This window comes from Opisthocomus hoazin, chromosome 24 (assembly GCF_030867145.1).
Source record: "Opisthocomus hoazin isolate bOpiHoa1 chromosome 24, bOpiHoa1.hap1, whole genome shotgun sequence".
NCBI lineage: Eukaryota > Metazoa > Chordata > Aves > Opisthocomiformes > Opisthocomidae > Opisthocomus > Opisthocomus hoazin.
The window spans coordinates 4,770,047-4,798,035 of NC_134437.1; the positions used below are offsets into that span (position 1 = coordinate 4,770,047).

Here is a 27,989-nt window from a genome sequence, read left to right on the forward strand (position 1 = left end):
TCTGGCACAAGCCTGCCACCCTTGAAAGGCTGCCAGCCAGTTTATGGCACTCTCTGTCTGCATGCTCCCTACAGCCTCAGTGAGATACAGGAACGTTCTACCCTTCCCATCCTCAGCTTTTGCAATAGCTGCAGGGATGCAATGTCCCGGGAGAGGCTGACGTTGGCTGTGTGATATGGGGCTGTACGGACATTCAAAGGTTTATTCAGATGGGCTGTGATCCACTTGGATGAACGGCAGCTGGTCATGGAGATTAGAGCTGCAGAAGTCACTACTAATGAATAATTCTTCCAGTGTCTTTCTTATAACAGTGGCACATCCACCAGGCGTGACTCTAACACACTCATTTGCAGAGAGCATGCAGCTCCTGGAATGACCTTCTGCAAGGGTTTGGAAGTCTTTGTTTCTGTTTGTCAGTTAGATGAGCATCACTTCTGGCATGATTTTTACCAGGAAGAAGTCACAAGTGCTAAAATTGGGAGTGTCATAAAAATTGGGTGGAATCTGGGTAGTAAGGGTGGGGGCTAGGACACCTCTACCTGCACGGGAAGTGGCTGGCGTGCACGTGAGGTGTCTGTGCAGGGGAGGCTCTTTGGGCAGTGGGAAGGATGCGCTAGATTTGTATGTGCTGGCCTGGCCTGAGCAGTGAGATTCAGGCGTGGCAGGAGATTGCTAAAAGAGACTGTGAAGCAATGTGATGAGAATTCAACTCCTTCTTGGGTGGCTGAGTTTGAAGTCACATCTACCTTAGACAGCGTTAGTTAAGTTATTAGTTACTTTAGCTCTGAAATTCTCTAAGTGCAAGCAGCCAGTGTTCAGCCAAGAGTATTGAGAAGGGGGCCTGGCAGGCATAACTGTGAATAAAATTACTCTTAAGACGAATCCCTTGGCAGCAAGGTGGAGCTGTCTGGATCCTGGAGGTGTAGATACTATCTCTGCCTCGAGCCTGGCAGACTAGCCTCAGGAAGAAGCAAAAATGGCAATAAAAGGTGCCTTTCTGTAAATAAAGCCCAAAGGACAGTAGGAGGGGGAGCTGCCAATTTCTGCCCTGTGTGGAGGAGTAACTGTCCATAGCATTGGGAGGATACTGGGATTATGGTCACCGTAATCATGTGAAGAGGTGCTGGGGTCAGGAAAACATCGCACGCCATAAACCTATTGCTGTTGAGTACTTTTGGGGTTTCGCACTGGCAGGACACGTGTGGAAGGGGTGCTTTGACCTGTGGAGCAGGGGAACCTCAGCCGTCTCCCTGCTACTGCCCTGTCCACTGGCTTTGGGAAATTTGACAGCTGTGAAGCCCCTGGTGGCAAAGGATTTGTTACAATCCTCTGAAGCTGTCACCCCACACATACACCTTCTTTCTTCCTCCAATTTATCTTTTAATAATGCTGCCAACATTATTTCTCATCGCCATCTCGTGCGCTCTTTGCTCTGCCTGGCAGTCCTTTTTGTCTCACCCAGGCATCTCGTACCGTAACGCTCTAATGGGAAGAGACTCTGGCTGCTGAAGTTAATAACTTATCTGACAGCCTGAGTCATTCTTGTTACAGAGCAGATTGTGAACTGTGCAGCAGTCCAGGGCTGAGATCCCGGTCTGTGGGGAGAAAGGGGCTGTGGAGTAGGCGAGTGTTCGCATTCAGGTTGGGATCAGCGCATGCACTGCCCTGCAGCTAACACTGTGGTGCACTTTCGGCGTGTAAATCTTAGGACGCTTCCCAAAGCACTGTTACGTTGGGTAGATGTGGGAGGATGGAGGATCAGGGGGTCCAGGGAAACCTGTTCAAAAGGGAGCCTGCGGAGGAGGCAGAATGAAACAAGGTCTTCACTCTGCACTGAGAAAACCATCACATTCAGAGAGACTGAAAGAGGAAATTCGTCTCTTTTTTGTCAACATGACAGCGACTCGGAGGAGCAAGTATGCCAAGATGTCCTCACAGATGTGCCTCATCCCCCCGTAGCCTGCATTCTGCTTTTGTCAGGAAGCCCCAGTCCCTCGAGCTGCAAAAAGGCTTTAGTGCCACATGCAGCACTGAGCCCTTCTGAGTCCAGGCAGCACTGATTTCTCCCTCTCTATCTCAACCATCGTTACTGCTCTTGGCTCATCGTCAACTGAGTCAAAGACTTTAGTAACTCTTGTTTTTAAAGATTAGTCATCTGTAGGAATGACATTTGCAAGACTGACAGTTCCAATCAAATGACAAGCGCTGCTCTTGTGCTTGACGATATTTGTTTAATTAAAAAAAGTAAAATCAACCTGACTAATTAAGTGTTGTACCTAGGAAAGTACAGATGTGGTCCTAGTCACTTGAGGAAGCTACCAGGCTGCCATCGCATGGGTTGGGCAGGCCAGAATGGAGTGTGATGGGTCTGTGCTGGAGCTCCGTTGATACCCTCCTAACCCTCTTCCCTCCTTGGGCAAGGCATGGCCTGCTTCTTAGTCCCTGCCATGCAAGGTTGGTGACAGTTGTAATAATAACGATGTAATTTGCTTGGTTGATTTGAAATGCATCGTAATTACTGCGTGATTACAATATTCTTAGAGCAGCCATTACAAAACCCTCCCGTTTCTCAGAGCTCCCCAAGGGCTTGTCTCACTCCTCACCTTGCAAGTAAAACCCTGCAAGGGAGTCTGTCTGTCCATCAGCCGTGTCTGCATCTCTCTTTGTGTCAGATTACACATGCATGCTTTCAGCAACCAGAGTTCCCTAGTGCTGAGACACTCTGCGGACCACAGGGAATATTTCCCTGGGCCCCAACTAGTTTGGTGGCAGAATAGTGCTTGGCCAAGCAGGTAAAGCTTTTGTAGGTGGTGAAGATGTTCTTGGGAACGGCAGGGTCTGGTGAATGGCGCTGGGGAGCTGGGCAGCAGAGACAGGCACTCGCGGGTGCCTGTCCTCCTGTGAGGGCTGCTTGTTCACTGCTTTTTGAGTTGGGCTGTGAAACTGTTGGCTTAATTCTGCCTCCAGCTTTTGTTTGGCTTCTCGATTTCTCATTCATATGGAGAAGATCTGGGCTGAGTTTGGCCATTGGGTGATTCTAAAATTAGGAGAAATGACCTTCCCCAGGCATGCACACCATGCGGTCAGATTGGTGTGAGTTGCGCTTTGCCAGCACCTCAGGCATCAGTGCTTGTGCCATTTCTGTATTTAGCCTGTGAGCTACTTGAGCTGTGTGATTCCTGTCCAAAAGTAGGCAGCTATTTTCATCTCACCTCTAGAACAAGCTGAGGTGCAGGTGAGCCAAAATAACTAAGCCACGGGGGAAGCCAGAGTCAGAACCAGGCTTAGATTGGAAGCTGGACAAACTGGTAGATTTAGCCCTTGCCTTCCCCGCTAAGAGACAAACTAAGAGCCAAATCCCACCTTCTCAGGCAATGCTGGAATAGCCCTGGGTTTATTGGATTGGCATATGGGTTTTTATGCTAGTAGAGGGAAAGAAATTATTTCCTTCCAAATGCCTCTCAAATGGAAGACAGGCCACGTTATTCTGACGTGTCCAAGGTTCCCAGGCAGGCAAAAGCCTCTGTGTTCACTGTGGAGGAAGGAGGTGAGGGAAGAGGAACGAGTGCATCACGGAAAGCCCTGTGCCCTTCCTTTCACCGGGCACAGTAGGGTTAGGAGACAAGAAATCAAAGGGAGATAATTTTAAAATGACCTTCCTGTTTCCAAGGAGAAGGTTGTGTAGGTTTGTGGCTGTACTAATGGACTGCAGAACTGCAAGCGGCGATTGATTATGTTGCAAGCTGCTGAATTATAGTTGGGTGTTTACTTTATCATCCCACATCCCCTCTGCTTCCCTTTCCATGTTGTAGCATAAAAGAATCAATGCTAATCCCTCAGTCCCATTAGTGATTTTGCAGAGGTCACAGGCTGTTGGACTCTCTCTGCCCTGTTTGAGCACCCAGCACGGAGCAGGGCTTAGGATTTGAGCCTCATCTCTTTAAAGAAGCCATCTAACAGGGATGGGAGCCGAGGAATTTCTCTGTAGGCTGGTGTAATGGTTGTGGCTGTGATTTTTCGACTGACTGCTAACCAGGGAGCTGAGAGAGCTCTGAGTGCCATGCTGCATCTTTGCTAGATCTGTCCCACAAGGCCATAGGAGAGAAAGCCTGTGAGAAATAGTTCCATGACTCAGTGAATGGCCCTGTCCCTCCAAGCACTGCTGATATGAGATAAAACATATTTCTGCAGCATTGGGGTATGTGATGCTGGAGGGTTTGTTTTTCCGGCAGCAGCTAACAAGGACTCTTGAACAGGCTGCATGAGTAGGGTGGAGCAGCTAACCTGGGAATCCTGGCCCTGTTGCAGGCTTGTCTGCGGTGAAAAGGTAGTTTGCAATAAGCCAGGAATTTATAAGTGAATTCACAGCCCAGAAGCTCTTCAGCGCGAATTACCCACATGGTTGCTCTTAGTGCCTTTGAAATACAAAGCAGCTAATTCCAGGCTTCCGCAGCTGCCTCGTGAGCAGCACGCGTTGGACGTGGCGTGGTGGGAAGGGGTGCGGAGGAGAGGCCGCGTGTGAATTCCGAGCGTGCGAGGAGCGCTCTGCCTCCCCTGCGCAGGAACGGCACCGCTGTGCTCCCGCGGCAGTGGACGCTCCTCGCTGCCTGTCCGGAGCACCTCCGAGCCTGGACCTGTGCCCACTCTCACGCAGCTCTGACAACAGCTCCTGCAAAGCAGTTTTCACTTCAGTGGCGTCTTCAGGGACTTGTGCTTACAACAGCTGGTGTTTTCAAAAGTAATGGAGAATTTGGATGCCTGCATATTTTTTTCCCCAGCCTTCAAAAAAAAACGCCTTTAAGATACTTGATGTTTGCTATTGAAAATAGGAAAATTATGCTTTTGAAAACTAAATCCCTTTTTAAGGTGTTTAGGGTGTTCAGTGGTGGCTTGCTGAAGTGGGAGGGGGCTAGCTTGCTCGCTAGCTCTGCAAGGCTTCTTTTTTTCCCCTTTTTTACGCATCAGGTTATTAATAACTCGTTTTAAATAGAGCAGGATTTTGTTTTTCATGGGTGAAAAAGGGAAGAGCTAGGTAATTAAAAGTAGGTGCTGATGGCTATGAAGCCAGATCTTGGGTACAGACCTGGCGAGCTGCCTTCCAACTGATGCTGCAAGGTGTGTGCCACGTGCTGCATGCCCTGACCCGCAGCTGAGCGGGCGGCGGGCGCTGCTGCGCTCCCCCGGCCCCATCTCCCCGGTGAGTCAAGAGGCAACAGCGTGTGGGAGGTGAGCAGTCTCATCTCCAGGTCTGGAACTGGGAAAATACTGCAGAGACAGCAGGGAGATAAAACAAGCAGGGAGGCTTGTGGCTTGCTGGGCACAGCATTTCATATTTGATGGTTATATTTGTGAACATTCCTGGGTGCCAGGGTGATGGGAGGCAGCTCCCAGCATATCCCACCAGCCTGGAGTTCTCGGATGCACCCACGGAATCCCACACCCTGAATTTAGACCCCATATAAAAGGCTGGGACTTCTCTCAGCCACTAACAACAAAAACTGTGAACCGTGTGGTGGTGAGGTAATCTCACCATAGCATTAGCAAGCGTCACAGTCTTTCTTCTGACAGCCAGGTCCATTCTTTCATCATCCAGCTATGTTACGCATGTTCTCCTTGGGTAGAGGGAGAAAGGCATGTCCACAGGGAGCCTGGTGTTAGCTTGACACGTTTGGCTCAATGATTCATTCTTGCAGATCCTGCTTCAGCAGGAGGGTTGGACGAGATGACCCACAGAGGTCCCTTCCAACCCCTACCATTCTGTGATTCTGTGATTCTGTGAAACAGTGGCCTTCGCTGGCCTGCTGGTTGGAAAGGTGAGGCTTGGTCATTACAGCCTGCTGCCTCTCTTACATGAGGAATCACACGAAAGCACGTGTCCTCAGACCCTTTGGACAAAGCATATGCAAAGCCTGTTATGGAGCTGTGGAATTTAGTCCAATCGCATTGAAATTGGGTCATCCTTTGTTAGTGTCACTTTTTAAAATCTACGGAAGTCAGTGGTGCACAAAATATTCAGTGCTATGCAGACCACAGAGGTGGAAATAGAGAGTCTGGAAATATGTCTGTCTCAGCCGGCGTTGACATTGTCTTAGATGAGTAAGGGAGATAACTCAAGGCATCATTATGTCACCAGTTTGAGAAGACTTGATGGAGAAGCCCTGCAATGAGCTAATTGTTGGAGCAGTCTTTTTGCAGCACTCATTCAGTGTTCACCCACAAGCAACCTTAAAGAAAGTCAAATAACTTTTCATGGGTGTCATCAGCATTTCCCCGAAGAAAACAACTCCCAGTTTTCTTTCTATTTTGGAAGCGGGCTGTAAGTCAAACAGCTTTTCATCTTGATGGAGATGCTTTTTAAAAACCATGTGTGAAGTGCAGCCGTTTATCAAGAAGTACTGGGTGCTGTAACTGCTTGCTCATCCAAGACCTGAGCCAACCCACAGCTTTCCTGGCTTGAGAGAGTCTGGACGAAGCGTTGCCAATCCTGACTGACAGACCAGTGCATCCCTGAAAGCAGTAAGGGCAGCGCTGCCGCTGCCTCTGCGATGGACGGGATTCAGTTCTTCACTGAAAGGGCTGTCAGGCATTGAACACGCTGCCCAGGGAAGCGGTTGAGTCACCATCCCTGGAGGTATTTAAAAGACGTGTAGATGTGGCATTTGGGGACATGGTTTAGTGGTGGGCTGGGCAGTGTTAGGTTTACGGCTGGACTCGATAATCTTGAAGGTCTTTTCCAACCTAAAAGAAGATAAAAATAAAAATAATAATACTGGCATCTGCAGAGGTGGAGCAGCATGGGGGAAAGATTAATCTTGAGAAGATAAAGTTTCTGATGCTTGTTAAAATCTGGCCGAAGCTCTGAAACTCAAGGGTTTATATGTTTTCCAAACTGGTGGGTGGTTCATTCTAATTCTGGATATGCAGTTTATTCACATACACAACTAATCCTTTTTCGAATCCTGTTAAGTTCTTGTTCTTCTTAGTATCCTGTGGCAATAAGTTAGAGAAGCTAATTGTGCTTGTGTTGAGCTCCTTTGATCCACTTTGCTCATGCTTGCTTTAAATTTTAAGTGTTGTTCTGAGAAGCTTGGTTAATATTTTTTTCTGTGACATAATCTGTATTCTTGATCCTGTTTGTTGCAAGAGGGCTCAGGGGCTCAGGACTGCAAGGGCAAAGTAGGTCAGGTTTTGTCTCAGCTGTTCCGAGGTCGGGGAAATTCTGCAAGCTCTGTGGCTCAGTTTCTCTAACAGCTTGGAAAACACGAGGAGTGGCCCCTGTGTGTGTAGCCAGGGCAAGTGCAATGACAGAACTAGGGTTTGCAAGTGAAGCTGGATGAAAGTATCGAGTGGAAAAACAGCCTCCAAAAACCAAGCTTCCTTTCCAGGCTTTTCCAATATTTCTGAATTTTCTGTGGTTTGTGTTTAAAAAAAAAAGAGAAAGAAAGAAAAAAGAACACATTATTTCTCTATTTTTGGCCTGAGTAATTATTTTAATTTATTAAAAGAAGGAAAAAAATGCTGGATGAAGAGATGATGCAAACTCTCACCCTCCGTCGCAGACCCAGTGTGCATTGGCTCAACGTTTTTGATTCCCATGGATGAATCCAGTTCTCCTCCGGCTGGCAGATTGGTAACGGCGGTCTGAAACATCTCTGAATCATTCTCACTCCCTTTCTTGACTTGCAATTCAAGCTTCGTGTTGTGCAAATCAGCTCTAGCTGAAGGATGGTGCGTTGCGCCTCGCAGCAGCGTGCAGCCTTCTGGGGAGGGCTGGGCTGCAAAGCCTCTGTCCTTTTCTCCTGTGAGTCAGGAGAATCTGCGGTTGAAGTTAGCACCCCTGATTAAATCCTCGAAGAACAAGCAATTCTGCTTGCTCATTACTCAGTTCTGGCTACGTTCTGCTTAATAACTAAACAGTGATTAGCTCCACAGTTTTGCTACTATACCTGTAATAGCCCCCATTAAAGTTACGGGGTTTTTAGGCAGTAATGGCTTACAGAGTAATTAATGAGCAAGAGGCTTTTATTGCTACCTTTTATTTTAGCCTGTGCTTTACAAGACTTTTCTGCCAAAGACCAAAATCTTAGGCAGAGGCTTGTCGTGCCCGTCCCTGGCCACGCGGCACGGAGAGGAGCAGGGCTGTGCACAGAGGCCCTGGAGCCGGCCATCGGTGTGCCCGCAAGTGGCCAGGGAGCCCGGTGGCAAAGCCCTTGTCCCCAGTGTCCGCGGGCCGTGTCAGTGCAAGGGAGGGCCGTCAGTGCCCCGTGCCTCAGTTTCCTCATCTGAAAAATGGGCTTGACACAGGCCCGCATGCCCGCGGTCATTTCCTGTGCAAGATGAGCGGCTCAGGCGTGTGAAATCGGATGTAACTTCAGAGGGGTTTGTTGGGTTGCAGGGGCTGCGGTCCGGCTGCTCGGTGGACTGAGGTGGGCTGAGCGGAGGGACCAGCTCTGGCTTGTGCTGCTCCTGCATTGTTTTTCAGCAGGGATCAGAACCAATCGCTATTGCAAAGGGGAATGAAAGCCTGTGTTTAGGTTTAGGGGATATTTTGCCCAGGGGGAGAAGCTATTAGTGACAATATACTTTGTATCCTGAAGTATGAGTGTTTATTTTCTTTGTAAGCTTTTGTTGTAGGATTTGGCTGCGTGTGTTTATTATTTCTTGGTTGTTTTGTAACACAAGTAAGTGTTTCTGTGTTTGTTTGGGGGTTTTTTGTGTGTTTTTCTTACCTCTAGACAATATTTTTACTCCAGTGACTTATGTATATATACAAATTCAGCTCAAGCAATTCTTTAGTTCAACATGTTCTAAATCACTTCTGTTCAATGTGGGAAAAGCAAGGAATAATGACGCTAGGGCTGATCATCCCCAAAGGAAGAAAGAAGGTAAAACTGACTATAAACCAGATTGCAGATCAAATCCGTGTTTCCTATGGTAAGTGTCAGAGCTGATGCCAATTAACTTGGTTTAAGAAAAGAACCTTCAGCGTTTAATAATGCAATACGTTACTAACACATGGGTCCAGGATTTATTAAAGCTTTTTTATTAGATGAGTGCCGTTTTAGTATTGTCATGCCTTGACACCATTGCCCTCTGCCGGAGGATGTGAAATCTCTTCCACCATGTGGCACAGCTCCTCTGCTTGCGGCGTGTCAAAATATATTTCTGCCAAGGAAAGTCTTTCCAAACTATGCAAAACACCTTTGTTTTAGAAAGATTTTAACCCCAAAATTGCTTACATGTCAGCTGATGATTTGTGTCTTTTGCCTGATTTTTTAAAACTGAAAAAAGAAAGTATCCTTTCTGTAGTGGAAAATAGAGTTTGGTGGTTTTAATTAATTCATGTTTAAATTTGTTCCTCCTCCTTCTTTTCCCTGTGGAGGAGGAGATAGCAGAAGCCTAAGATTGACATTCTGAACAAAGCCATGTTTTGTTTTGAACATTTTCAGTGGGAAAAGGAGAGTGGTATTATTATGGGGCAGGGGAAGAGTGAATGTCTCGAAGCGGAGAATAATTTTCCCCAGACTGATTTTTGGCTAGCCTCACTTGTGCCGTAAACAGCAACAAAAAGCATCGTTCGGCTTTGGTAGCAAGGGATGTTTTGGATGCGGGGCAAGCCCTCTGCCTTGGGCTGTGAAGCTGTGACTTCTCTCACCAGCAGTGTAAAATCGCAGGCGACCATGTATTTCCTAGCTGATGTTGTTCACAGGAGAAAATGGATTTCACCTTCTGCAGCTGTGACATGTGACAGTGAGGTGGGAGCGTGGCTTTGTTACACTGAGAACTGGCGTCACCCTGCACTGAGGCCCTCGATTGCATTAGCGTGTTGGGAGGAAACACGCTTGAAATACTTCGTCCGGATCCAGATTTCATAGTGCTCGCAGCAGCCCCAAGTGAATACTTACGATGTCCTTCAGTCAGGCTTCTCAGGGTCATCAATAAAATCAAACCGCTTCAGGAATTAACAGTGAGCGAATCTCTTTGCTGCAGAGCAGAGTACGCAGTGCCCTGTGGGTGCCGACAGGCAGCTCGGGGTGCAGGAGCGTGGGCCAGCACCTGGGGGTCGGGCTGCAGTCTGTGGCTCCACGTTCTCCCCGAGCCGACCGTCGCCATCTGCGATTCGGCTCCGTCCTGGGGTCGTGTCCCTTTGGGCGTGTGGGGCGTGCTGTGTATAGGGAAGGGAACATTAATTACAGCCACTGGGCGCGGGGCATCTAATTCACATCGGCAGCGCACGGTTGCCGATGGTGCAAAATTTACTGCGCATTCAGCCAGCCCCAGGAGGGCACGGGGAGGAGGCGCTCCCTCGGCGGAGAGCACGGTCCCCGGGAGCTCTCTGCCGCCCGCCCAAGCAGAGCTGCAGAGCAAAGCCAGCGGCTCTCTGCTGGGGCAAAAGTGGTTGGCCCTTGGCAGCTGGAGCACCGAAGTGACAGGTGATTCACCAGGGAGCTGCAAAGTGCTCTGTAGCAAATTAAAAGGAATCGATCCTGTAGAGACCAATGCACAAATCGTTAGAGCCTGCTCATTTTGCCCTGTGTTGAGGGGATGGAAACCAGAGTAGCACCCCAGCCCAGAGGTGCCCATTCTCCATTGCAGGAAGGCCGGGGTCAGCCTGTCCTATGGGAGGATGCTGACAATCTGAGTCTGGACTGGCAGGGAAAAGGCATCTTGAAGGTAAGAGCACTGTATTCGGAGGAAGCTGTCCTTGACAAACGGGGCATCTGATGCGTGCCAGCCCACCGTGGCAGCTTGCCAGATGCTGTGAATTGGCTCTGAGGGACTCTAGCATGTTATTTCCTCGCACCCTCTCTCCAGTGGCCGAGTCCATTCCTTGGTGTGTTTGCAGCGAAGGCACTTTACCAGGCAAGGTGTTCAGCCTTTTTAGAGCTGCCTCTTACGGCTCTACCCTACAGGGATGCTCAAGGGACATGTTGTGGCTTTATTAGAGAATTCAAAGGATGCCAGCGCTCAGTGCCCTGTGTTCGGGCATGGACAGCAACTGCAGGGACAGCAAGGATGAGGCCAGATGCTCTTTCCTAAGGGCACTGTGTGCTTTGGCAGTGCTAGGCCAGCGGGATTTCTCTGGCTCTGAGAGCTGGACAGGGATGCAGCAGAAAGTTGGTGTTTGCTGGAATAATTCCTCCTTTGCCTCCCTAGTTTATTTTGTCTGGATGAGGCTGCTTTCTCCAGTTCTGAAAAAACACAGGGACAAATCCGCGTTGCTGGGAGATGCTTCCTTCAAAGTCTGCAGGGTGTCCGGCTGCACAGAGCATATCCTCGGGCTGTGAAAAGCTTTTTCCTGCTGGTTCCCTGTACTTGACTGCAGGAAACCCTGCCTTCCAGAGAACCAAACGTGATGGTGGTTGGTTTAGAGCTTTGTTGTTGTTGTTCCCTCTCCCTCTTATACCCTTCACTAGCTGCAGCTTGCCCTGATCCACAACCTCCTTCCATACAGCTGGGTTCTTGCCTTTCCTAAATGCAGTTTGCCAGCACATCTGCTGATTGCGTCCTCCGACAAGGGTCTCCTGAGTAAGACTTCGCCTCTGTGCGTGGTGCCAGAGGAGGGTGGGTGCACATGTGGAGCATGGCACCGTGATCTCTGCACAGGTTTTGTATGGGGCGTGGCAGGCTCTCCCTGGTGAGAGACCTCTGGGTGCAGAACTGGCTATTTGTGAGAGCTGTCTGGCAATTTTTTGATGAGTTGGGTTTTTGTATGTGTGGAAGAAAAATGGATTCACTGAAACTTTTGTTGTGGGACATTTACATGTCCCTGTTTAGCACCAAGGCCAACCTGTGTTTTCGCTACCCCTTGTTTTCCCTGGTAAGTTAATACCTTTGCAATTGAAGTGCTGGTTTGGAAGAACCACGTTTTGTCCAGCAACTTCAATATCGCTTACTTCCCCTTTAAAAGGACAACCTGTCGGTTCTTGGAGCCATTTCATTTCAAGTCTTCCACTGGGCTCAGTGCCGGAGGCTGACTGTACAGCCCCGTGGTCAAGGCATAGCCAAGGGAAATTCAGATCAATCCAAATGGGGCTAGTCAGGGATCTGAACCTGGAGCTCTCTGTGACTGCCCTGTGCAACCAAGAAAAAGCAACCTCCAAGGGTCTTGGGAAAAACATTTGCAAAGTAGCATCGTATCTACAGCCCAGGCTTAGAGAGCTCCCCTCGGATTTACAGGGGGGATCCGGTAGTTTCCAGGGCTCTGCAGTGACAGTGGCTGACCAGCCAGCCAGCGGCTGTGCAGCGGGAGATCCGTGCTTTTCCCCAGAGCAGACTGCTCCCCGCCTGCGACTGCGGGATTCTCTGGGCTCTCCCTTGTCTGCAATGCAGCCCTTTTAACAGCGGGCTAATGCGATCCCCCACATGGGAACAGTGGTGCTAAACTGCTACCCATGTTCGCAAACTGTCCACCGTGTGTGTCCCTGCTAAGTGATGTACTTTGCTTGCCAAGATACTTGGATAAAATATAGTCTGCTTAAATCTTGTATGTGCTTGTACTGAATCAAACTAAGCCATTGTGGCAGTTCAATATACTCCAGTCGCAACACCTCCGAGATGGAAGAAATGAACCTGAACAGAAGTTGGAAGCCTGAGTTGAAACTGGCGGCATCCCAGATGCCAGCGGGATGGCCTGGGCTGAGGGGATTACAATGACGGGCAAAACACGGGGTCGCTGCTTCGCTGGAGCTGTGTTCCCAGGAGTGTAGGCGCAGTCAGCCTGAGTGCTCCGCCTGGCCGAGGGAGAGGGTCTGGGGGGTCAGAGCGCTTGCTGATGTGTCAGGCAAGTCAGGTGGTCCTTACGGTCTCTGCTTCCTCCCAGGGGCCTGGGCCTGGCAGGTGATAGTGTGAGGCTTGGCTGGCTTTGGGTGAAGGGTCCTTTTCCGCTGGAGGACAGTTCAGACTGCAGAACTGAGCAGTTTTTGCTTAGCTGAAGCAAGGGCCTTGCTAGGCAAGTGGATGCAAAGGAAAGCAAGGCTCTGGAAACCCAGGAGGCATCTCTCCCTGGAGGGGTGGGACACATTTCTGTTGCTTGCTGCCCCAGTTGGACTTGCTCTTCTTCAGGAGTATTTGTGAACTCTATGGAGCAGCTCCCTAGTACTTTTCTCTGCCTACTCACCTTTGCTTTGTGTTGCAGGTTTCCTTCCAAGTGAGTCCCTGAGGTTCCGGCTGGCAGCTCCAGCAGCGTCCTGTAGAAGTGCCCTGCTGCTCCTGGTCCCAGTAGCTGAGGCCCCTCCAAACCTGCTTCTGCAATGGGTGGGTTGTAAGCACTGGTAAGACCTATGAGTCGTGTCGCCTTCACTGCTCTCTCCCTCTCTCGCGTTCTCTCTCTGTCCTTGTTCCTTCTTGCCCATTTATTTCTGTTCTCCATGTGCTCTGCTGTTCTGTCTCTGGGGTTTTCACTGTCAGGTAATGAGGAGCTGTGGGTCCAGTCAGTCTTGGAGATGCCGAAGAGACGAGACATCCTGGCTATCGTGCTGATAGTTCTGCCCTGGACACTACTAATCACCGTCTGGCACCAGAGCACCATTGCTCCACTGCTTGCAGTGCACAAGGGTGAGAGAAATCAAACCAGCCCATGCCAAGTCAGTGCATCCCTCCCTCGTCCTCATCTCCTCTCTCATTTCATTTCTCCATGGCAGCCATGCTCATCTCAGCTCCCAGTCCATGCTCATGCAGAAGCCTCCCCACTTCTGCTGTAGGAACAGCCCAGTGCTCGTAGGGTTTCTTCAGAGACATCAAACTCCAAGCCATGGGATATGCTTACTGCACTTGGAGAGCTCTTTATGGCCTAAATCCAGAATTGGTCAGAGTACTGAAGGAAGGTGCTTTCCGTTGTTCCCTGATGATCCATAAGAGAGGAGTCCCTTCCTGCTGGCCTTTGCAGCATTCTGCACACAAGTTAGTCCAGCAGGAAAGCTGCAAAAAAGAGAGCAGAGGATACAAAGCTGCCACTTGAGACAGCTGCTCTGGGAGACATGAGGCAAAGAGCATTTTTTAAGTGTCCTTAGGGAAGCAGCAAACTGGTGCTCTTGCACTTGAAGGAGAAGGCAAAAGTCAGCTTTTCACCTGATTGTTTGGTGGAGTTACAATGCTACGAGAGAGTCAGCATCCACGCCACCTGTCACACAAAGCATTAAATAGCACTCTGGCCCAAATCAGATGTATGCAGGAAGTTCTGGAGAATCCTCTCTGGCCAGAAGGGTCCTGGTTCTTATCCTGTTCTTGGCATAGCAGCAATACCCAAGGGCTGTGAGAGCTCATGGGGGCTCGAAGAAGCCACACTGCCTACTGCGATCTTCATTCTTGGTTCTGCCCTGCTGCCGAGCGCCAGGGCAGGCGGGTCAGCCTGGGGAGGCTCTTCACTTTCTGGTCCCTTTCTCTGGGAGGTTCTCTCCCCTTTTCATTTTACTGTTTTCATGTATGCTCTACAGCCGCTTATTCTTTTGCTGAACAGTCTGATGTGCAGTTTGAGTTGTCAGAAGTTCAGAGTCTGTCCCAAGCAGCTTTACTTTTCCCTGTGGAGGACTGACAGCCACCCATGAGGCTCTGGGCAGTTCTTAAGGGAAAAATGACTGTGATCGCCTCTGGAAGGTGGACAGTGTTTCAGAGGATGAGGGATCTACTGGGCTTTAAAATAGGACTTGAAAGACTACTAAGAATACGCTGTCTGTATACCAGTTGGTTTCAATGCCCTAAAAACTGGGAGCTGGTTTTTGTGAAAGGCCACAGACACTGAAGTTGCAGCACAGACTGCTCTGCTCCGACTCGGTCGCGAACTTAGCGATGACCTTGGTAAGGCACTTCCCCTGCCTCTGCTTCTCGGAGCCCCCAGTGGAAAATGAGTGGTGACAGAGACCAACCTGAAAGCTCTTGGGAGAAATCATTTTGTTCTTGTAATGCATTTCTGAGATCCTCTGCTAGCAGGTGCTGAAAAAGAGATGTGCATCTATATGCTAGCGAGCACAGAATGGCAGTGCTTACATATGCCAGGATTTACAGCTGAGGGTTTGACCTGCAGGGGTTTACAAACTGTCTCAAGCACCGTCCTGGCTAATTACATTTGTGTCTGTGTCCAATGCATTTTGCAGATTTATTTTTGAGTTGATTCCAATGTTCTCTGCTTTCAGAGAGCTCTGCTATGTGATGCTGATGTGCTTTGCCTTATATAGGGCCTGATAAGGACACCTTGTCTCCATTCCTCCCCACCAAATATACACCCTCCCTCCTCCATCAATGCCGTGGAGTACGAGGCCGTCATTTGGTTCAGGGCTGGTATCAAAGTCTATGTTGCTAGAAGAGTAACATGCTATGAAAAAAACATAGGTAGTACCCTGCTGGGTCAGATCTAATGTCTGTTCCTGTTCTTTCTTATCTGAAGTTCCTGGTAGTGACTGGTTTTGTAAAATCTGTGGCTCAAAGTATGCGCCCACTAGAGAGCAGCTGGCTTATATCCTGAACAGAGATGCCCCTTCATCTCTGCCAGTTCCTAACTGTAGACTGTGGTATTCCTGCTGGTCTGCAGTGGTACGGGAGTGTGAACGTCGCACCCTGGAAAGGGACAGGTGCACGAACATTTTTTTTTCCTTGATCTGATTGTGAACAAGTCTCTGTTTGCAAGGATTTTATATGTTTGGATCAGTGTATCCTATATATATGCTGTTCATTGTTCAGATCCACACTACTGAATGGGCTGTTACTTTCAGAAATTGGTAGGGTCTTTTTGAGGAGAGGTTAGTCACAGGCAAGTGAAAGTCTCTGCAGGAAAAAGCTTACAATTACAGGCTTTAATTTCTGGATTGAAGTGTGTCTTTCTCCGCTTCTCTGTGCCCTATCCCAGGCCTGTCAGGAGAGCAGCCAGGTATTGCAGTATCCTGGCCAGACAGTGCTGCTGGGGGTTCTTCGCTGACTTGGTATTTACCACCAGTTAGTTCCCTGCCTCCCAATCCAGGTTCTCCAGTGCCTGAGTGCAGAGCTGTGAGTCCTGTCCTGCTAAGCATGGTGCGCAGAGCACTGGACCTCTCGAGGCATGACAGATCGTCAACCCATGTTGCTGTTTTCTTTATCTAGACCTAATTGCTGTACAGGCCTGTCTCTTCCAGGTGCTTTTTGAAGTTGCTTATTCTGAGCACTCGGCTGCAGCACTGTCCTGGGCTCTCAGGCCTTGTTTGGTGATGGTTTTCTAACAGCAGGCACTTCTTTTCTCACGTTTGTTAGTTCCTGATTCCTTTATTTATTTGTGTACTTATTTATTCAAGCCTTCACCCAAGCTTGTTTCCTTTCCTCTGAAACCATGAGGGTGACCTGCTATTAGCAAACAGCCTGCTGGCTCACTCGGGGGGGGTGTTGGAGGACTGAGTCCATGCAGCTTTTTCTTCTCTCTCATACCCTTGCTCAGATGATGGTGGTGACTCCCGGCGTGATCTCACTGCAGGCTTGGACTCCAAGGAATACTGCTTGTCGGACCGGGACATTGTGGAGGTGGTGAGGACAGAATATGTTTATACCCGCCCACCCCCGTGGTCAGACACCCTTCCCACCATCCACGTCATTACACCCACCTACAGCCGGCCCGTACAGAAGGCAGAGCTGACGCGCCTGGCCAACACCCTCCTGCACGTGCCAAACCTGCACTGGATCCTGGTGGAGGACTCGCAGCGGCGCACGCCGCTCATCACCCGGCTGCTGAGGGACACGGGGCTTAACTACACCCACCTCAACGTGGAGACACCCCGCAACTACAAGCTGCGGGGAGACATGAGGGATCCCCGCATTCCCCGGGGGACCATGCAGAGGAACCTTGCCCTGAGATGGCTGAGAGAGACCTTTAACAAAAATAACAGCCAGCCTGGGATTGTTTACTTTGCTGATGATGATAACACCTACAGCCTGGAGCTCTTTGAGGAGGTAAGACCCTGCTGGGGGCCCTCAACTGGCCAAACACAGGAGATTAGCACGTGGGGTATAAGAGGTGCTGTGTACTGAGCTGGGGAGATGCTGCGTACCTCTCTGGGTCAGTCTTGTCTCTATAGTGGTCCCACTGCAGCCGTCCTGAAGTTTTCTCTGGAGCTTGGTTACTGTGCTGCAAAGTGTGTGTTTGCCAGAGCCAAAGGCTTCCTGTGCGAAGTGATGGGAACCCCAATTCATGCCATGGCATGTGGTCAGGAGGCAGATAGCTTTTACTGTGAAGGCAGCCAGTGAGGAGCTGCCTTCCCCTGTGGGGAGCCTTGTTGGGGTTGGAACATTGCCTGCTGTCCAAAGTGCCTGCACAGAAGCACGTGCCTGGCAACAGAAACCTCAGCCATCCTCCTTCCAGGCCCCACCCTGGAGGAGATTTCTGGCTGATTCTTGATCTGATATTATCCACCTTTCTTCTCCACCACCCCAATGTATTGCACTTGGCTGTCTGTTAATACATGTTTGTTCTTGTTTGCGGAGTCCCTGGGGTTTCTCTTCATTGCTTGCTGTTTTCATTTGTTTGCTCTCATCCCAGAGTGTCCGCTGGTTAAAATCTGTAGCTGTCAAGAGCCTGGTGCCTGCTCTGCACATCTCCCCAGCTGAGGTCGCAGTGCCGGTTCAGAGTTACGCCTGAACGGTGTCAGCACAGGCATAGAGCTTGCAGGACATCTTGTTCAGAGATGCTCTGTGTGGTTGTCTCTGGCTTGCTGCACACGTGAGGAGCATGCGCTTGTCAGTGCTCGATTCTCCTCCCAGAAAAGTGGAGCCCTTCACGCACTGCCTTGGAGAGGGCTGTCTCTCTGCCGGGAGATGTGCGCGGTGCTCCCTTCCAGAGCTCTTCCTCTTGCAGCAGGGCTCCTGCTGCTGTCAGCAGGCGACGGGGCTGAGATCTCAGCCTGGAAGTTTGCGGCCCCAGGAACTGTGATGGCAGGCTGGATTTCAGCATGTCCTGACAGTCTTGTCAGGCTTGAGCAGGGGAAGGTTCCTATGTGTTCTGCCAACTTTGCTGTTTGTTCCACTCCTGCTGGGGCTCTAAATGAACTCCCGAGCCTTTCCCTGTGTGCAGGTATGCAGTGGTCTTACACTGTACCTCGCCTGGCTTCCAGCTCACAAATTACTTGTTCCCTTGTTCTCCTGAGGCCAAGCTCCTGCAGCAAGAGACAAGCAAGGAGGATTGACTCCTTCCCCACCAGCTGCCAGTTTTCATACCAGGGATCTCCTATTTATTCGCTCTATACATGCCCCCTTTCCCTTCCCTGATGGCTTTCACTTGAGCTTGGATAGCCACAGGAATATACATGCTTTCAAAGCTGAAAGCAAATTCTTTTTTCCACAGTCTCCTTTGAGGCTGGCTCTGGCAGCATCCCGAGACAGACACCGCACATTAATAAAGCAGGAAGGGTTTCTTCGTTCACCCGTGTGCTTTGCTCGCAGAGGCTTCTCCTCTCTGATGTGTAGCTGCAGTTAAGGTCACATGGAGCCAATGAAATGTGCTGTGAAATGCAGAAGACACGCACTATTGTTCCCTGTGGACAGGCGCTGCCGTTAGCATGTGTATGATGCAGAAGGGCAAGTGCCAGAGCTCTTCTGGTCTCGTTTGCAGTAATTAGCAGTGATGAGATTAGCTCTGGGAGATCCCTGATCTAAGAGACTGGGCTGAGAGCAGAACGCGAGGCTGAGCCTGCCAGCAGAGCAGGACAGGGCGCTGGGGGTGAGCGGGCAGACTGGCATTCAAATCATCTCCCTTGGCAAGTGCAAGCATCTGAAGTGTCCTCTGATGGCTCCTGTCTATTTCTGTTGACTCTGCGGGGAGTGGAGGCATCCAGCGTTGTTCCGCTGGGAAGCGGGAGCAGCTACAAAGCACTGTCTTGCATGCTGGGAGTTTCTGGAGACTCTGCGCGTCTCAGCTGTCTCTGAGGTCGTGGGCTACAGCTGCAGTGCCTCACTCTAAAGATGCTTTTAGCCTTATTGTGGCTGGTAGGCTGAGATTGCAGCTCAAACTCCTTAGCTTTCAGAGAAAGCACCTTTCTTCCTAGATATGCCACTCCTGCATTTTCTGGTGGCCTTGGACAAGGTGCTTCCCTCCTCAGTGTCTTGATTTCCCCAGCTGCCCATATGGAGGACTGATGCCTCACAGCTCTAAAGACCTTTGGACAAAAAAAACACTCTTAAATCTCAGTTATGTTTGTTATTGGCAGCTTTGTTTTTAGTGCTGAACTCAGGCTCGGTTCCGTGGCTCTCCATTACTGTTGCTGTTGTTAGTTGCTGCAATCCAAACCGCTTTGCTTCTCCAGCTCCAGGATGTGCACCCTTGTACGGGTGAGTAACGAGCTCTGTGGTCTGGTCCAAGCCACAGAGGGTTCCTGGGAATGTAGCCCAGGCTCTTGGCTCTGGGATTTGCGCTGGAGCTCAGGGGCATTCGTCTCCCGCAGGACAGCGAGCAAGGTGAAGTCGTTCTGCTGGGGGGCTGGTTTGCGTGTTGGAAGTCCCGCGCAGCCGATCCTTCTGTGCGCACCCACCGTACCCTTCTCTTTCCTTGCCTCCAGATGCGCAGCACCAGAAAGGTGTCAGTGTGGCCAGTAGCCTTCGTCGGTGGCTTGCGCTACGAGTCGCCCAAAGTGAACGCTGCAGGGAAGGTCTATGGCTGGAAAACTGTGTTCGACCCCCATCGGCCCTTTGCTATAGACATGGCGGGGTTTGCTGTGAACCTCAGACTGATTCTCCAGCGATCTCAGGCTTACTTCAAACTGCGAGGAGTGAAGGGAGGCTACCAAGAGAGCAGCCTGCTCCGGGAACTAGTGACCTTGAATGACCTTGAGCCGAAAGCTGCCAATTGCACTAAGGTACGGTCTCTTCCTCGTAGGTGGGTTGTAAGGATCCAGAGCTGGGAGAAAGCCCATTCAGTCACCTGTCCTCTGCGTTGGAAGAGGACACACCCCTGTGGCAAGGGAGCTGGGGATGGGCTATTACATATTAAAACGTGTGGAGGGCAGTTATCTTTTGTGGTTGCAGGCTGATAGAGGTTATCATAGGCCTTGAAACATGGAGTCTTCTCTTCCCTGTAACTGTTCCTCTTTCTCATATTACCTCTAGAAAATACTCTTACTGTTTTCAGGATGGGCTTATCTGTGGCCTTGCTAATCCCCTGGAGCAGGGAGCTCCATAGGTGAAATGTACGCCGGTTGCTTTACGTGAGTTCCTGAGGGGAGGTTTAGAGTGCAGGTGCTCCTGTGATAAGCCTCGCGTGAGATTTGGCTGTCTGGCACCCATCGAAACTGTAACCCAGGGGTACCAGCCACGGTGTTTCCTGGCTGCAGGGAAAGACTGTTCGCAAAATCACCGCCTTATTGCGAAGTTGCCTTCTCCCTCTTGACATCTACGCAATATTGGTGCAGTTGTCCACAGCAACCTGGATCTTTCTGTGTCAGAGATAATGTAGAAATGTTTTAATCCCTGGGATAGTGCCCTGAGTTCTAGGAGGCTTCCAGGAAGCTTCATTGTGGGAGGGATTTTGCTGCTGTCAAATGACTGCTAACTATTTGACTGTACACATTGCCTAGGAGCCACCAGGTCACGAAGCAGGACCCCTGTGTGTTAAATAACGTAGAAACTCAGAATACAATGACTGTTCTTGCCCTAAAGACTTCCCAGTCTAAGACGAGAGACAGCAGATGGATATCTATCTGAGACGACAGGGGAGTGTGCGAGAGACAATGAGACAATGCTGGTTGGTGTGACAGGCATCAGTCACAGCACATCAGCGATGGAGGTGCTGTCAGGTGCTTCTGAAAGCTTTGCAAGTGGGTCCACTGAGCTCTGCAGGTGTGGAGAGGTTCCCTCTGAGATCACAGACCCCTGTGTAGCACTCCCATGCCTTTGTCTGTTATTGGCACCACCCCATCAGATTTAGGGAGTCTTTAGTGCTTGATTATCCCAGGAGGTTTATTCTGTTTTTGCAAGTAAGCTGTTACTGCTGACAGGCCCAGTGCTGGACCCAGGTCTCCATCCCTTTTTGGAAGGAATAATACCCTTTTCTCTGTTTTCCATCTGTGCTGCTCCACAGCGCCCAGCCGCAGAAGAAATAAGGTTCTCAGTGTTCAGCAATGCTCAGGCAAGGAGTCCAGGAATAAGGAAGAGGAGCTTTGTTTATTATCTGATACCTGCTGTGCCTCATTTTTTAAGTGTATGTGTCTGTGGTTATGGCTGTCCAGCGCTGGGATAAATAACACAGATGGTCTCCCAAGGGTGGGAAGAGAGATTGGATTAAAATTAGACCTCTGTTCTTAGGCACTGTGTGCCCTACTAGCTAACAAGAAAGCACTGGCTGGAAAAAAATGTGTTTGCAGCAGGTTGAGGGAGATGCACAGGTTGCTTGGAGGCTGGTGTACAGAAGATTAGGGGTGTTTACTCCGTGGCCAGTTATGCAATCTTTGGTGTATTGTCCCTGCTGTAAATAACTGTTGGAAAGAAGCTGTGTTAAAAGGCTGGGGATAGGAAGTGACGGTTGTGGAGGAGCACATGGAGGAAGGAGAGGAAGGAAAATGTTCTTTCCAGGCAGGAGAAAAAAAATGGTGCTGTCAGACAGGCTGCCGTGTCAGTGCTGTCACACAAGAGCTGCAGGTCAGAGATGGAGAGGAAGCAGGAATTGCTGGCCAGGATTTGAAGCAGACTGCATTTCTTTTTTTGACTAGGCTGTGGGGATCTTACAAGGGTCCTTGTTGTGAACTGAATGCTGTCTGCTCCTGGCAAACTCTGAGCGCAGCTTTGCAGGCTGAGCTTTGCCTTTCTGCTTTTAGCTGATGCCAGCAGCCTCCATTTCCCAATTGCTGTTTTGCTCACCTGTTTGACGAGGAGGAGAGTCCAGACAAGCAGCAGAGAAGGACAAAAGTAGGCTATGGTCTGGGGTCCTCTTGCCATGAGATCAAAGCACAGGCTTCTTTCTCATTGTGCTAGCGTGCTCCCAGCAGTCGTCACGGTTTGCTTCTGTTAAGGATAACCATACTTGTGCTTTGCAGTGAGATTTAGATTAAAAATTATGATGTGCTCAGATACAGTCATTAAGGAGGGATCAGAGAAGTGTGTAAGATAAGCATAGGCATCTGTTCTCCAGAAATGCTGCCTTCCCGGTGTGCCGTGCCGGTATTTGTAATATTTATCAGAATTCAGCCCGCAAATGCGCACTCCTGCAAAAACCTGAAGCCTTGGCCAAAGACATATAACCTTGCTTATTTTCTTTGATTTGGGAACTGCCCAAAATGAAGGAGAAAATTAAGGAAGTCAGTAGTAAGTGCCAAGGAGAGAGTTACCCCTCGTTATCAGGAGGGAAGGGGTGGTTTATGCTGGAGTTGTAAGGAAACAAGGCTTTGCCAGCGTGCTGTGTATTTCTGTGTTCTCCTGCTGCTGCATTTCCCCACGCACACCCCAGAAGCAAACCGTACTCTCTTCAATCCACTGACGCAGGATAGAGGTCTGAGATTCTGTATTCCCGTAAGGTTGATGTAACTGGGACATATTCTGCTCCCCATTTTCTATTAACACCCAAGGAAACGAGCTGCAGTGCACTCGACCAGGGAGCCCTTAAAGGAGAGAGACTTTGAGTGGCCCCAGCTATTGAAAAAGCCTCAGCGTGGGCTGGCACAAGAGGACAGACTACAAAATGCAAGGTCATTGGCAATGAGGTGTCTCTTGTTCCCGCTGCTCCTGGAGCCGCGTGTTTCTCCAGGGAGACAGGCGTACCTACATTTCTTTGGGTAAGGCAGGCTTTTGTGCGCTCAGGTGGTCTCGGTAGCAATGCACTGGGTTGAAGTGGTGGCTAAAAGTAATCATTCCTCCTTTCTCCTTATCTCTTGGCTGAGTCAGATGTGTGATTAAGCCTGCGGGTTAGCAGCTCGGTGTTTAGCTAGATGTTGTGAAAGGGAGTCGGCTGGCAGCTTTGTGCTGGACCGGGAACGGCTGTCTCTGAGGCTTAGATGCAGGGTGCGCGTGGGCACGGTTAAATGCCAGTCAGTGTAATCAGTTGCTACCAGACACAGGCTAGAGAACGGGGAGCAGAGAGCTCTCCCAGCAGTGCCCGAGCCACACACCAACACTGTGGCCACTGTGGGCCTTGGAACTGGTTCCGGCAGGGGAATAAACCCTTGTGCGTGTGGAGGAGAGCAAGCCTTTCGGCCCAGCAGCAGCAAGGAAATGGCACAGCAAAAGGAGACCAGAAGTAGCTGCTTCATGATGTCACAGATCTAAAACAGCTAAAACTGGCTCACAACGGGCAGGAGAGAGGGAAAATGTCAGCCTAAGGCAAGAAGGCTTGAAAAGGAGTACTTGGCTTCCTCCGGATTTTGTCCTGTGGTGCTACATACGGCAGGCAGGGGAATCGGCTTCACCAGCTCTTTGTTCTCCTTGCCTTTCAGGGGCTGAGCAGCAGGGTGTGGATAGAGCAGATCTGTCCTCTTTTCGGTTAGATTGCTCCTGAGACTGGGCTTCTCTTTTCCTCTGCGTTTGAGACCGGTGGTTTGCAGCAGCGTTCAGTATCCTGGCTGCTATGTGACAGCACTTTGTTGGTTAAGCTTCACGCGCACACCAGTGCTCGAGCTGTTGATTTTTACAACAGATACGCAGAACTTGGAGGGTTCTTCTGGCCTTGTCTTGTCCTGATTAGTCACCAGAACTGCTGTGCCAAGGCCAGCCCCTGTACCACAGCTGAAAGCTGTAATTTACATCAGAGTAGTTTGCCTGCACTGCTCCATGGTGGACCTTCAGATCCATGCTGCAGCTGCAATAGCTCAGATTAGACTGCTGTAACCCTTTATTCTCTTGTGGTCTTTTATGTTTTGCTTATAATACCCATCACAATGCACAAATCTTGAAGTTGGTGTAATTGCACAGTTGAAGATTACTGTTTGAGCTCTGGCTCATTTAATAGCAGTGGCCACAATTCTCTCAACATATGAGAAAAGCAAGAGTTATAGGGAGAAGCAGTTGTACCAATGGATGTACTTTAGGGAGAAGAGGGCCTCCACGATGCCTAAGAGAGCCTGCAGAATTTGGTTTAGCACAAGCTGGGAGGAAGCAAATCTGTCGTTTCAGCTTGGTGTCTCTTTTTCTTCACATTGTATAGTCTCCATTTCAAACAACAGTTATTGAAAGCCTCCAAGGAGGGTCTGCGTGCTTGAAACACTGTGACCCCCTCCAACTGCAGGTCAACTCGCCTGCTTGCTTTTTCATTTCCTGTTAGAAGACAATGAAGACATCTGCTATGGAGATGAATCTTTATAATCTCTTAGATCTGTTTGGAGTCCTGTGATTCTGAATAGCAAGGCTGTAAATGATTGGAAGTGTTTCGTAGTAGTAGAGATTTTTAAAGGGGACACCCTCAGGTGACCTATATGAAACCACTGTTCAGGGGAAGTCAGATACTTGGTCCCCCTTGCTGTTTATTCCCTTGCAAGCTGTACTTTTTGCACAAGCCAGAGGTCCCCTGAGGCATAAAACAAATACATTGCTTATGGAAAAAATCGGGCAATTGGCTGAGAGGAAAAGCAGGTGTTTCTGTTCTAAATGGTGATCTCCCTCCCACGTTAAAGAACACAGCTTGAAAAATGGTAGAAGCTGCTGTATCAAGCTGCAAACTCTGAAAATTTGTCCATTTTAGTTAATTTAACTGTCTTTTTTTTGCCACTTGGCTTTAACAATGCAAAAATGGGATCCAGTTTAAAGAAAAGCTACTAATGGGGAGTTGTGGTCTTCTCTTTGTGGAGCATGCGGTTAGAGCTGCTTAAGTGAGTCCCGTTCCTGGCAGAGTGCAGCCCTTGGCCATCAGCAGGGCCGAGCGTTTGTCTGTCAGAAGCGGAAAGAGCTCTTACCTGCTCCAGCTGGAGAGGAGAATTGGCTTCAAGATTTTTCTAGCACCCGGACTGCATTAAGGTTTATACGTCCGGTTTGTCGGATGAGGACCCCAGGACTGATGCTTGCATAGCACCAAGAGCCACTTGTACAAACCTGTTTGGTTTTGCCTTTTCATAGGAAAGTAACGCAGTAATCGCAGCAGCGTTGCTGCAGCGGGTGAGCAGGACTGTAATAAAGGCTAACTTTGATGAGCAGGCTCTGAAGTGGTTGCGGGGGAGCAATGAAATGGTTTTCTGGACCCACTCCAGACCGCAGTTGGTCTCTACTGCCTGAGTATTAGCGAGATTGAAGGCCCGCACAGGAGGTGACTGCTCACATCAGAGACAAATTTGGTCAAACAGCTTCTTGGGAGGGTGGGGGTGCTCCTGTTTAACCAGAAGGGTTTGAAAAGTGCTTTGTTCATCCTTTAGAAACAGAATGTGCCCCCGTTTCTCAGAAAAGCAGGGACTGGGTATGAAACGGTTGCAGATACTTGGATTAAGTGTGCAGAGTATTGTCATAGCAACAAGAGGGAAACCCCCGCAAGGTAGGAAATATCAGTGCGAACAGGTGAAGGGAAGCAGGAAACTGTAGCTCAGAAGGGATAAAGCTGCTCCTAGTAATCCAGGTTCTAGGAGCAAAGCAATAAGTATAATTGAGTCTAGTGAGGGGAGAGTATTTTAAACAGCTTCCAGAACCGTCTGTGCCAGCAGTATAGCACAGCCAGTAGCAGCTATTTACCTATAATACTACCCCCCACCAACAATGTTAGACCACCTCTTCTATTTACATTTTTTCTAGTATTCCTCCACAGATGTAGATCTGTATTAAACTTGGCTGCTAAGACTGAGGGAAGCTTTTAGTAGAAGCTCTGGTTCTAAGCAAGTTGGAGAGGGGCTTTAAAGCGATGCAACATATTGTACCTGGTACAGAATAGCTGGTGGCAGCGTGGGGCCAGCATGTCGAAGGAAGTGTGTATGAGGCTTTTGAGGTGATATGCTAGGCTAATGCTTGCTGGGTTATGGAAGGGCTGTGGGAGGAAGGGAATGTTCCATAACTAGCTCCTGCATCTCGCAGCTCTGAGACAGCAGGGGTTGCAACAGAGAACTGGAGCAGCAGTAAGTACGTCTCAGATCAGTGTCACTTTCATATCATTTTAGGGTCTTGAAAGAATTTAACAGTGAAAAACAAGTGCTGGTGAGGTTAGGGAGCAGACTGATGTCTTCCCTCCAATAATGGATTTTCAGAGATGCACTGAAAAATTCATTTTACTATTTCACACAATCGAGTGCAATAGCGATGACTGGAGCAGCTGGTGGTACTCTGTATAACTGCCTCTTCCCTCTAAGGCACGAGTCGCAATGTGACCTGAAGTGGCGAGAATCTGCATTTCCACTCTGAGCCTAGCAAATAACTCCACACTGGCCAGGGACGTAGTAACATGATAACCGAGAACCAGAGTAAGGAACTTGGTCTGTGGGGAAACATGCATGTGATGCTCCGGTTATGAAGGAACTGCCTTACACCACTGAAAAGGTTGACGAGGCTTCCGAGGAAGATGGTTGATAACTACATGGAAGGAGCAGGTTAATGTCCCAAGACAGTACACTGTAAAATGGGTAATTTCTGTGCACTGCGCATTTTGGATAGCAGTAGGCCTGCCTAAATGAGGTTTTATGCAAAGCTCCTTTCAGCTGTGAATGCATCATTAGGTTCCAGGGTAGATGGTTAAATTGTACTATTGATTTAATGTGCAAGAATATTTGTTAGTGCAGTGAAGAGATGCAGCTAATGACTTCTGTTGGCTTCTTCAGATTTTAGTCTGGCATACGAGGACAGAAAAGCCTGTGCTGGTGAATGAGGGGAAGAAAGGATTCACAGATCCCAACGTGGAAATCTGACTGTGCATGGCTGAACAGAGACCAACACGAGGTAAGAGCTCATATTTTTGAACAGTAAAGAGAAGCAACAATAAAAAAGGAAAATACCAGACAATGACAGGAAAAAGATCTCTTTCAAATGTACTTTTCAATTTCCATTTTTCACATCTCTAACCTTCCCTTACAGCAAAACTTCTTGAGACCATTAGTTAACATTTTTTTATCTTTAAGACAAGATGCTAAAGGGGAAGTACCTGGTGAGAGGTTGGAGGGAAGAAGAGAAATCAAAGGAGTGAGAGTTTTGGCAGAAGTCACATTGTTAAAAAACTAAACCCTTGTCTAAACAAGAAGGTTGCCTTATTAACTGTATTAATATAGCTAAACCATAATGGTGAAGGATGTGGATTGATCCACCTGCACACACCTGAGGGAAGCTAAAGCAGTATCAGTGAAAGCATTTTTAAGTCAGCCAGAAGCTTTCACTGAGGGAAGAGTTTTAATTTATGTCAACATCAAAACCACACAAAGTCAGTGACAAGTAAGGGAGGGTGTGGATTAAACCCCACAGGAGTTATTTGTTTTCCTAAGGTGAGCATGTAGTGTCTTCTTCTGTGGAAAGGAGGAAAGAATATGCACATCAATGGCTGACTTCTTGCTCATTTGTTCATGCCCTGGCTTCTCACCTGTAATTACCTGATCATCCTGGTGCATTTGGTCTTCTGTATTTACCGAGTGCACTCTGCAGCTGGTTTGGTAGCATGAAGGATGGGCTGTTTGCTTTTATCTGCACCCAGATCATGTTGCCACTCTTCATCATTATGGGGAAAAAAATAAATGCACAACTCCCCTTAATTGGAGTGTAAAACCAGGCCTGGAAGGGAGAGTACATTGCTGCTTGTTCTGTTTTCCTCTCGAATACAGAGAAGTAAAAGCAGCAAAGGAAAGGGGTAGACTGGTATATTTTCAACCGTAATGAGCTCTCTTATAGCACATTCCCTCAGGCTAACTGGATGGAGCCCTGCCTGCTGCAGTGGCCTGCCTTTGCCGCCCGTTGGCAAGACAGCAGAGAAAAGCCTGCACTGCATATTAGCTGCGCTATATATAGCGGCTTTGCAGAGAGGCCATAGCTCTTCAGCGCTGTCACAACTGCTTTTCACCAACACCCAGTTGCCTAGCAGCAGTACTCTCAGATCTGCAATCCGAGATGGGTTTTGGGATAGTTCCAAGGGGTGGCAGCTAACTGCAGCGAGGCAGAAGGGTAATATACAT

General features: G+C 49.1%; 1 protein-coding gene across 8 annotated transcripts in view; it reads left to right on the top strand.

The window, feature by feature from the left end:
- Window positions 1-27,989, top strand: part of B3GAT1 (beta-1,3-glucuronyltransferase 1) — a 123,826-nt gene that overhangs the window by 90,791 nt on the left and 5,046 nt on the right. For 4 of the 8 annotated variants that reach the window (XM_075442356.1, XM_075442355.1, XM_075442357.1 and 1 more), the window contains 5 exons: window positions 13,139-13,257; window positions 13,411-13,557; window positions 16,400-16,908; window positions 19,506-19,802; window positions 26,655-26,772. In XM_075442356.1, the coding sequence (XP_075298471.1) occupies window positions 13,254-13,257; window positions 13,411-13,557; window positions 16,400-16,908; window positions 19,506-19,802; window positions 26,655-26,741 (1,044 nt within the window). In that variant the 5' untranslated portion in view covers window positions 13,139-13,253 and the 3' untranslated portion in view covers window positions 26,742-26,772. Of the gene's footprint in view, window positions 1-13,138; window positions 13,275-13,410; window positions 13,558-16,399; window positions 16,909-19,505; window positions 19,803-26,654; window positions 26,773-27,989 lie in introns of all 8 variants that reach the window. The other 4 variants (XR_012766115.1, XM_075442359.1, XR_012766116.1 and 1 more) reach the window with 4 other exon arrangements.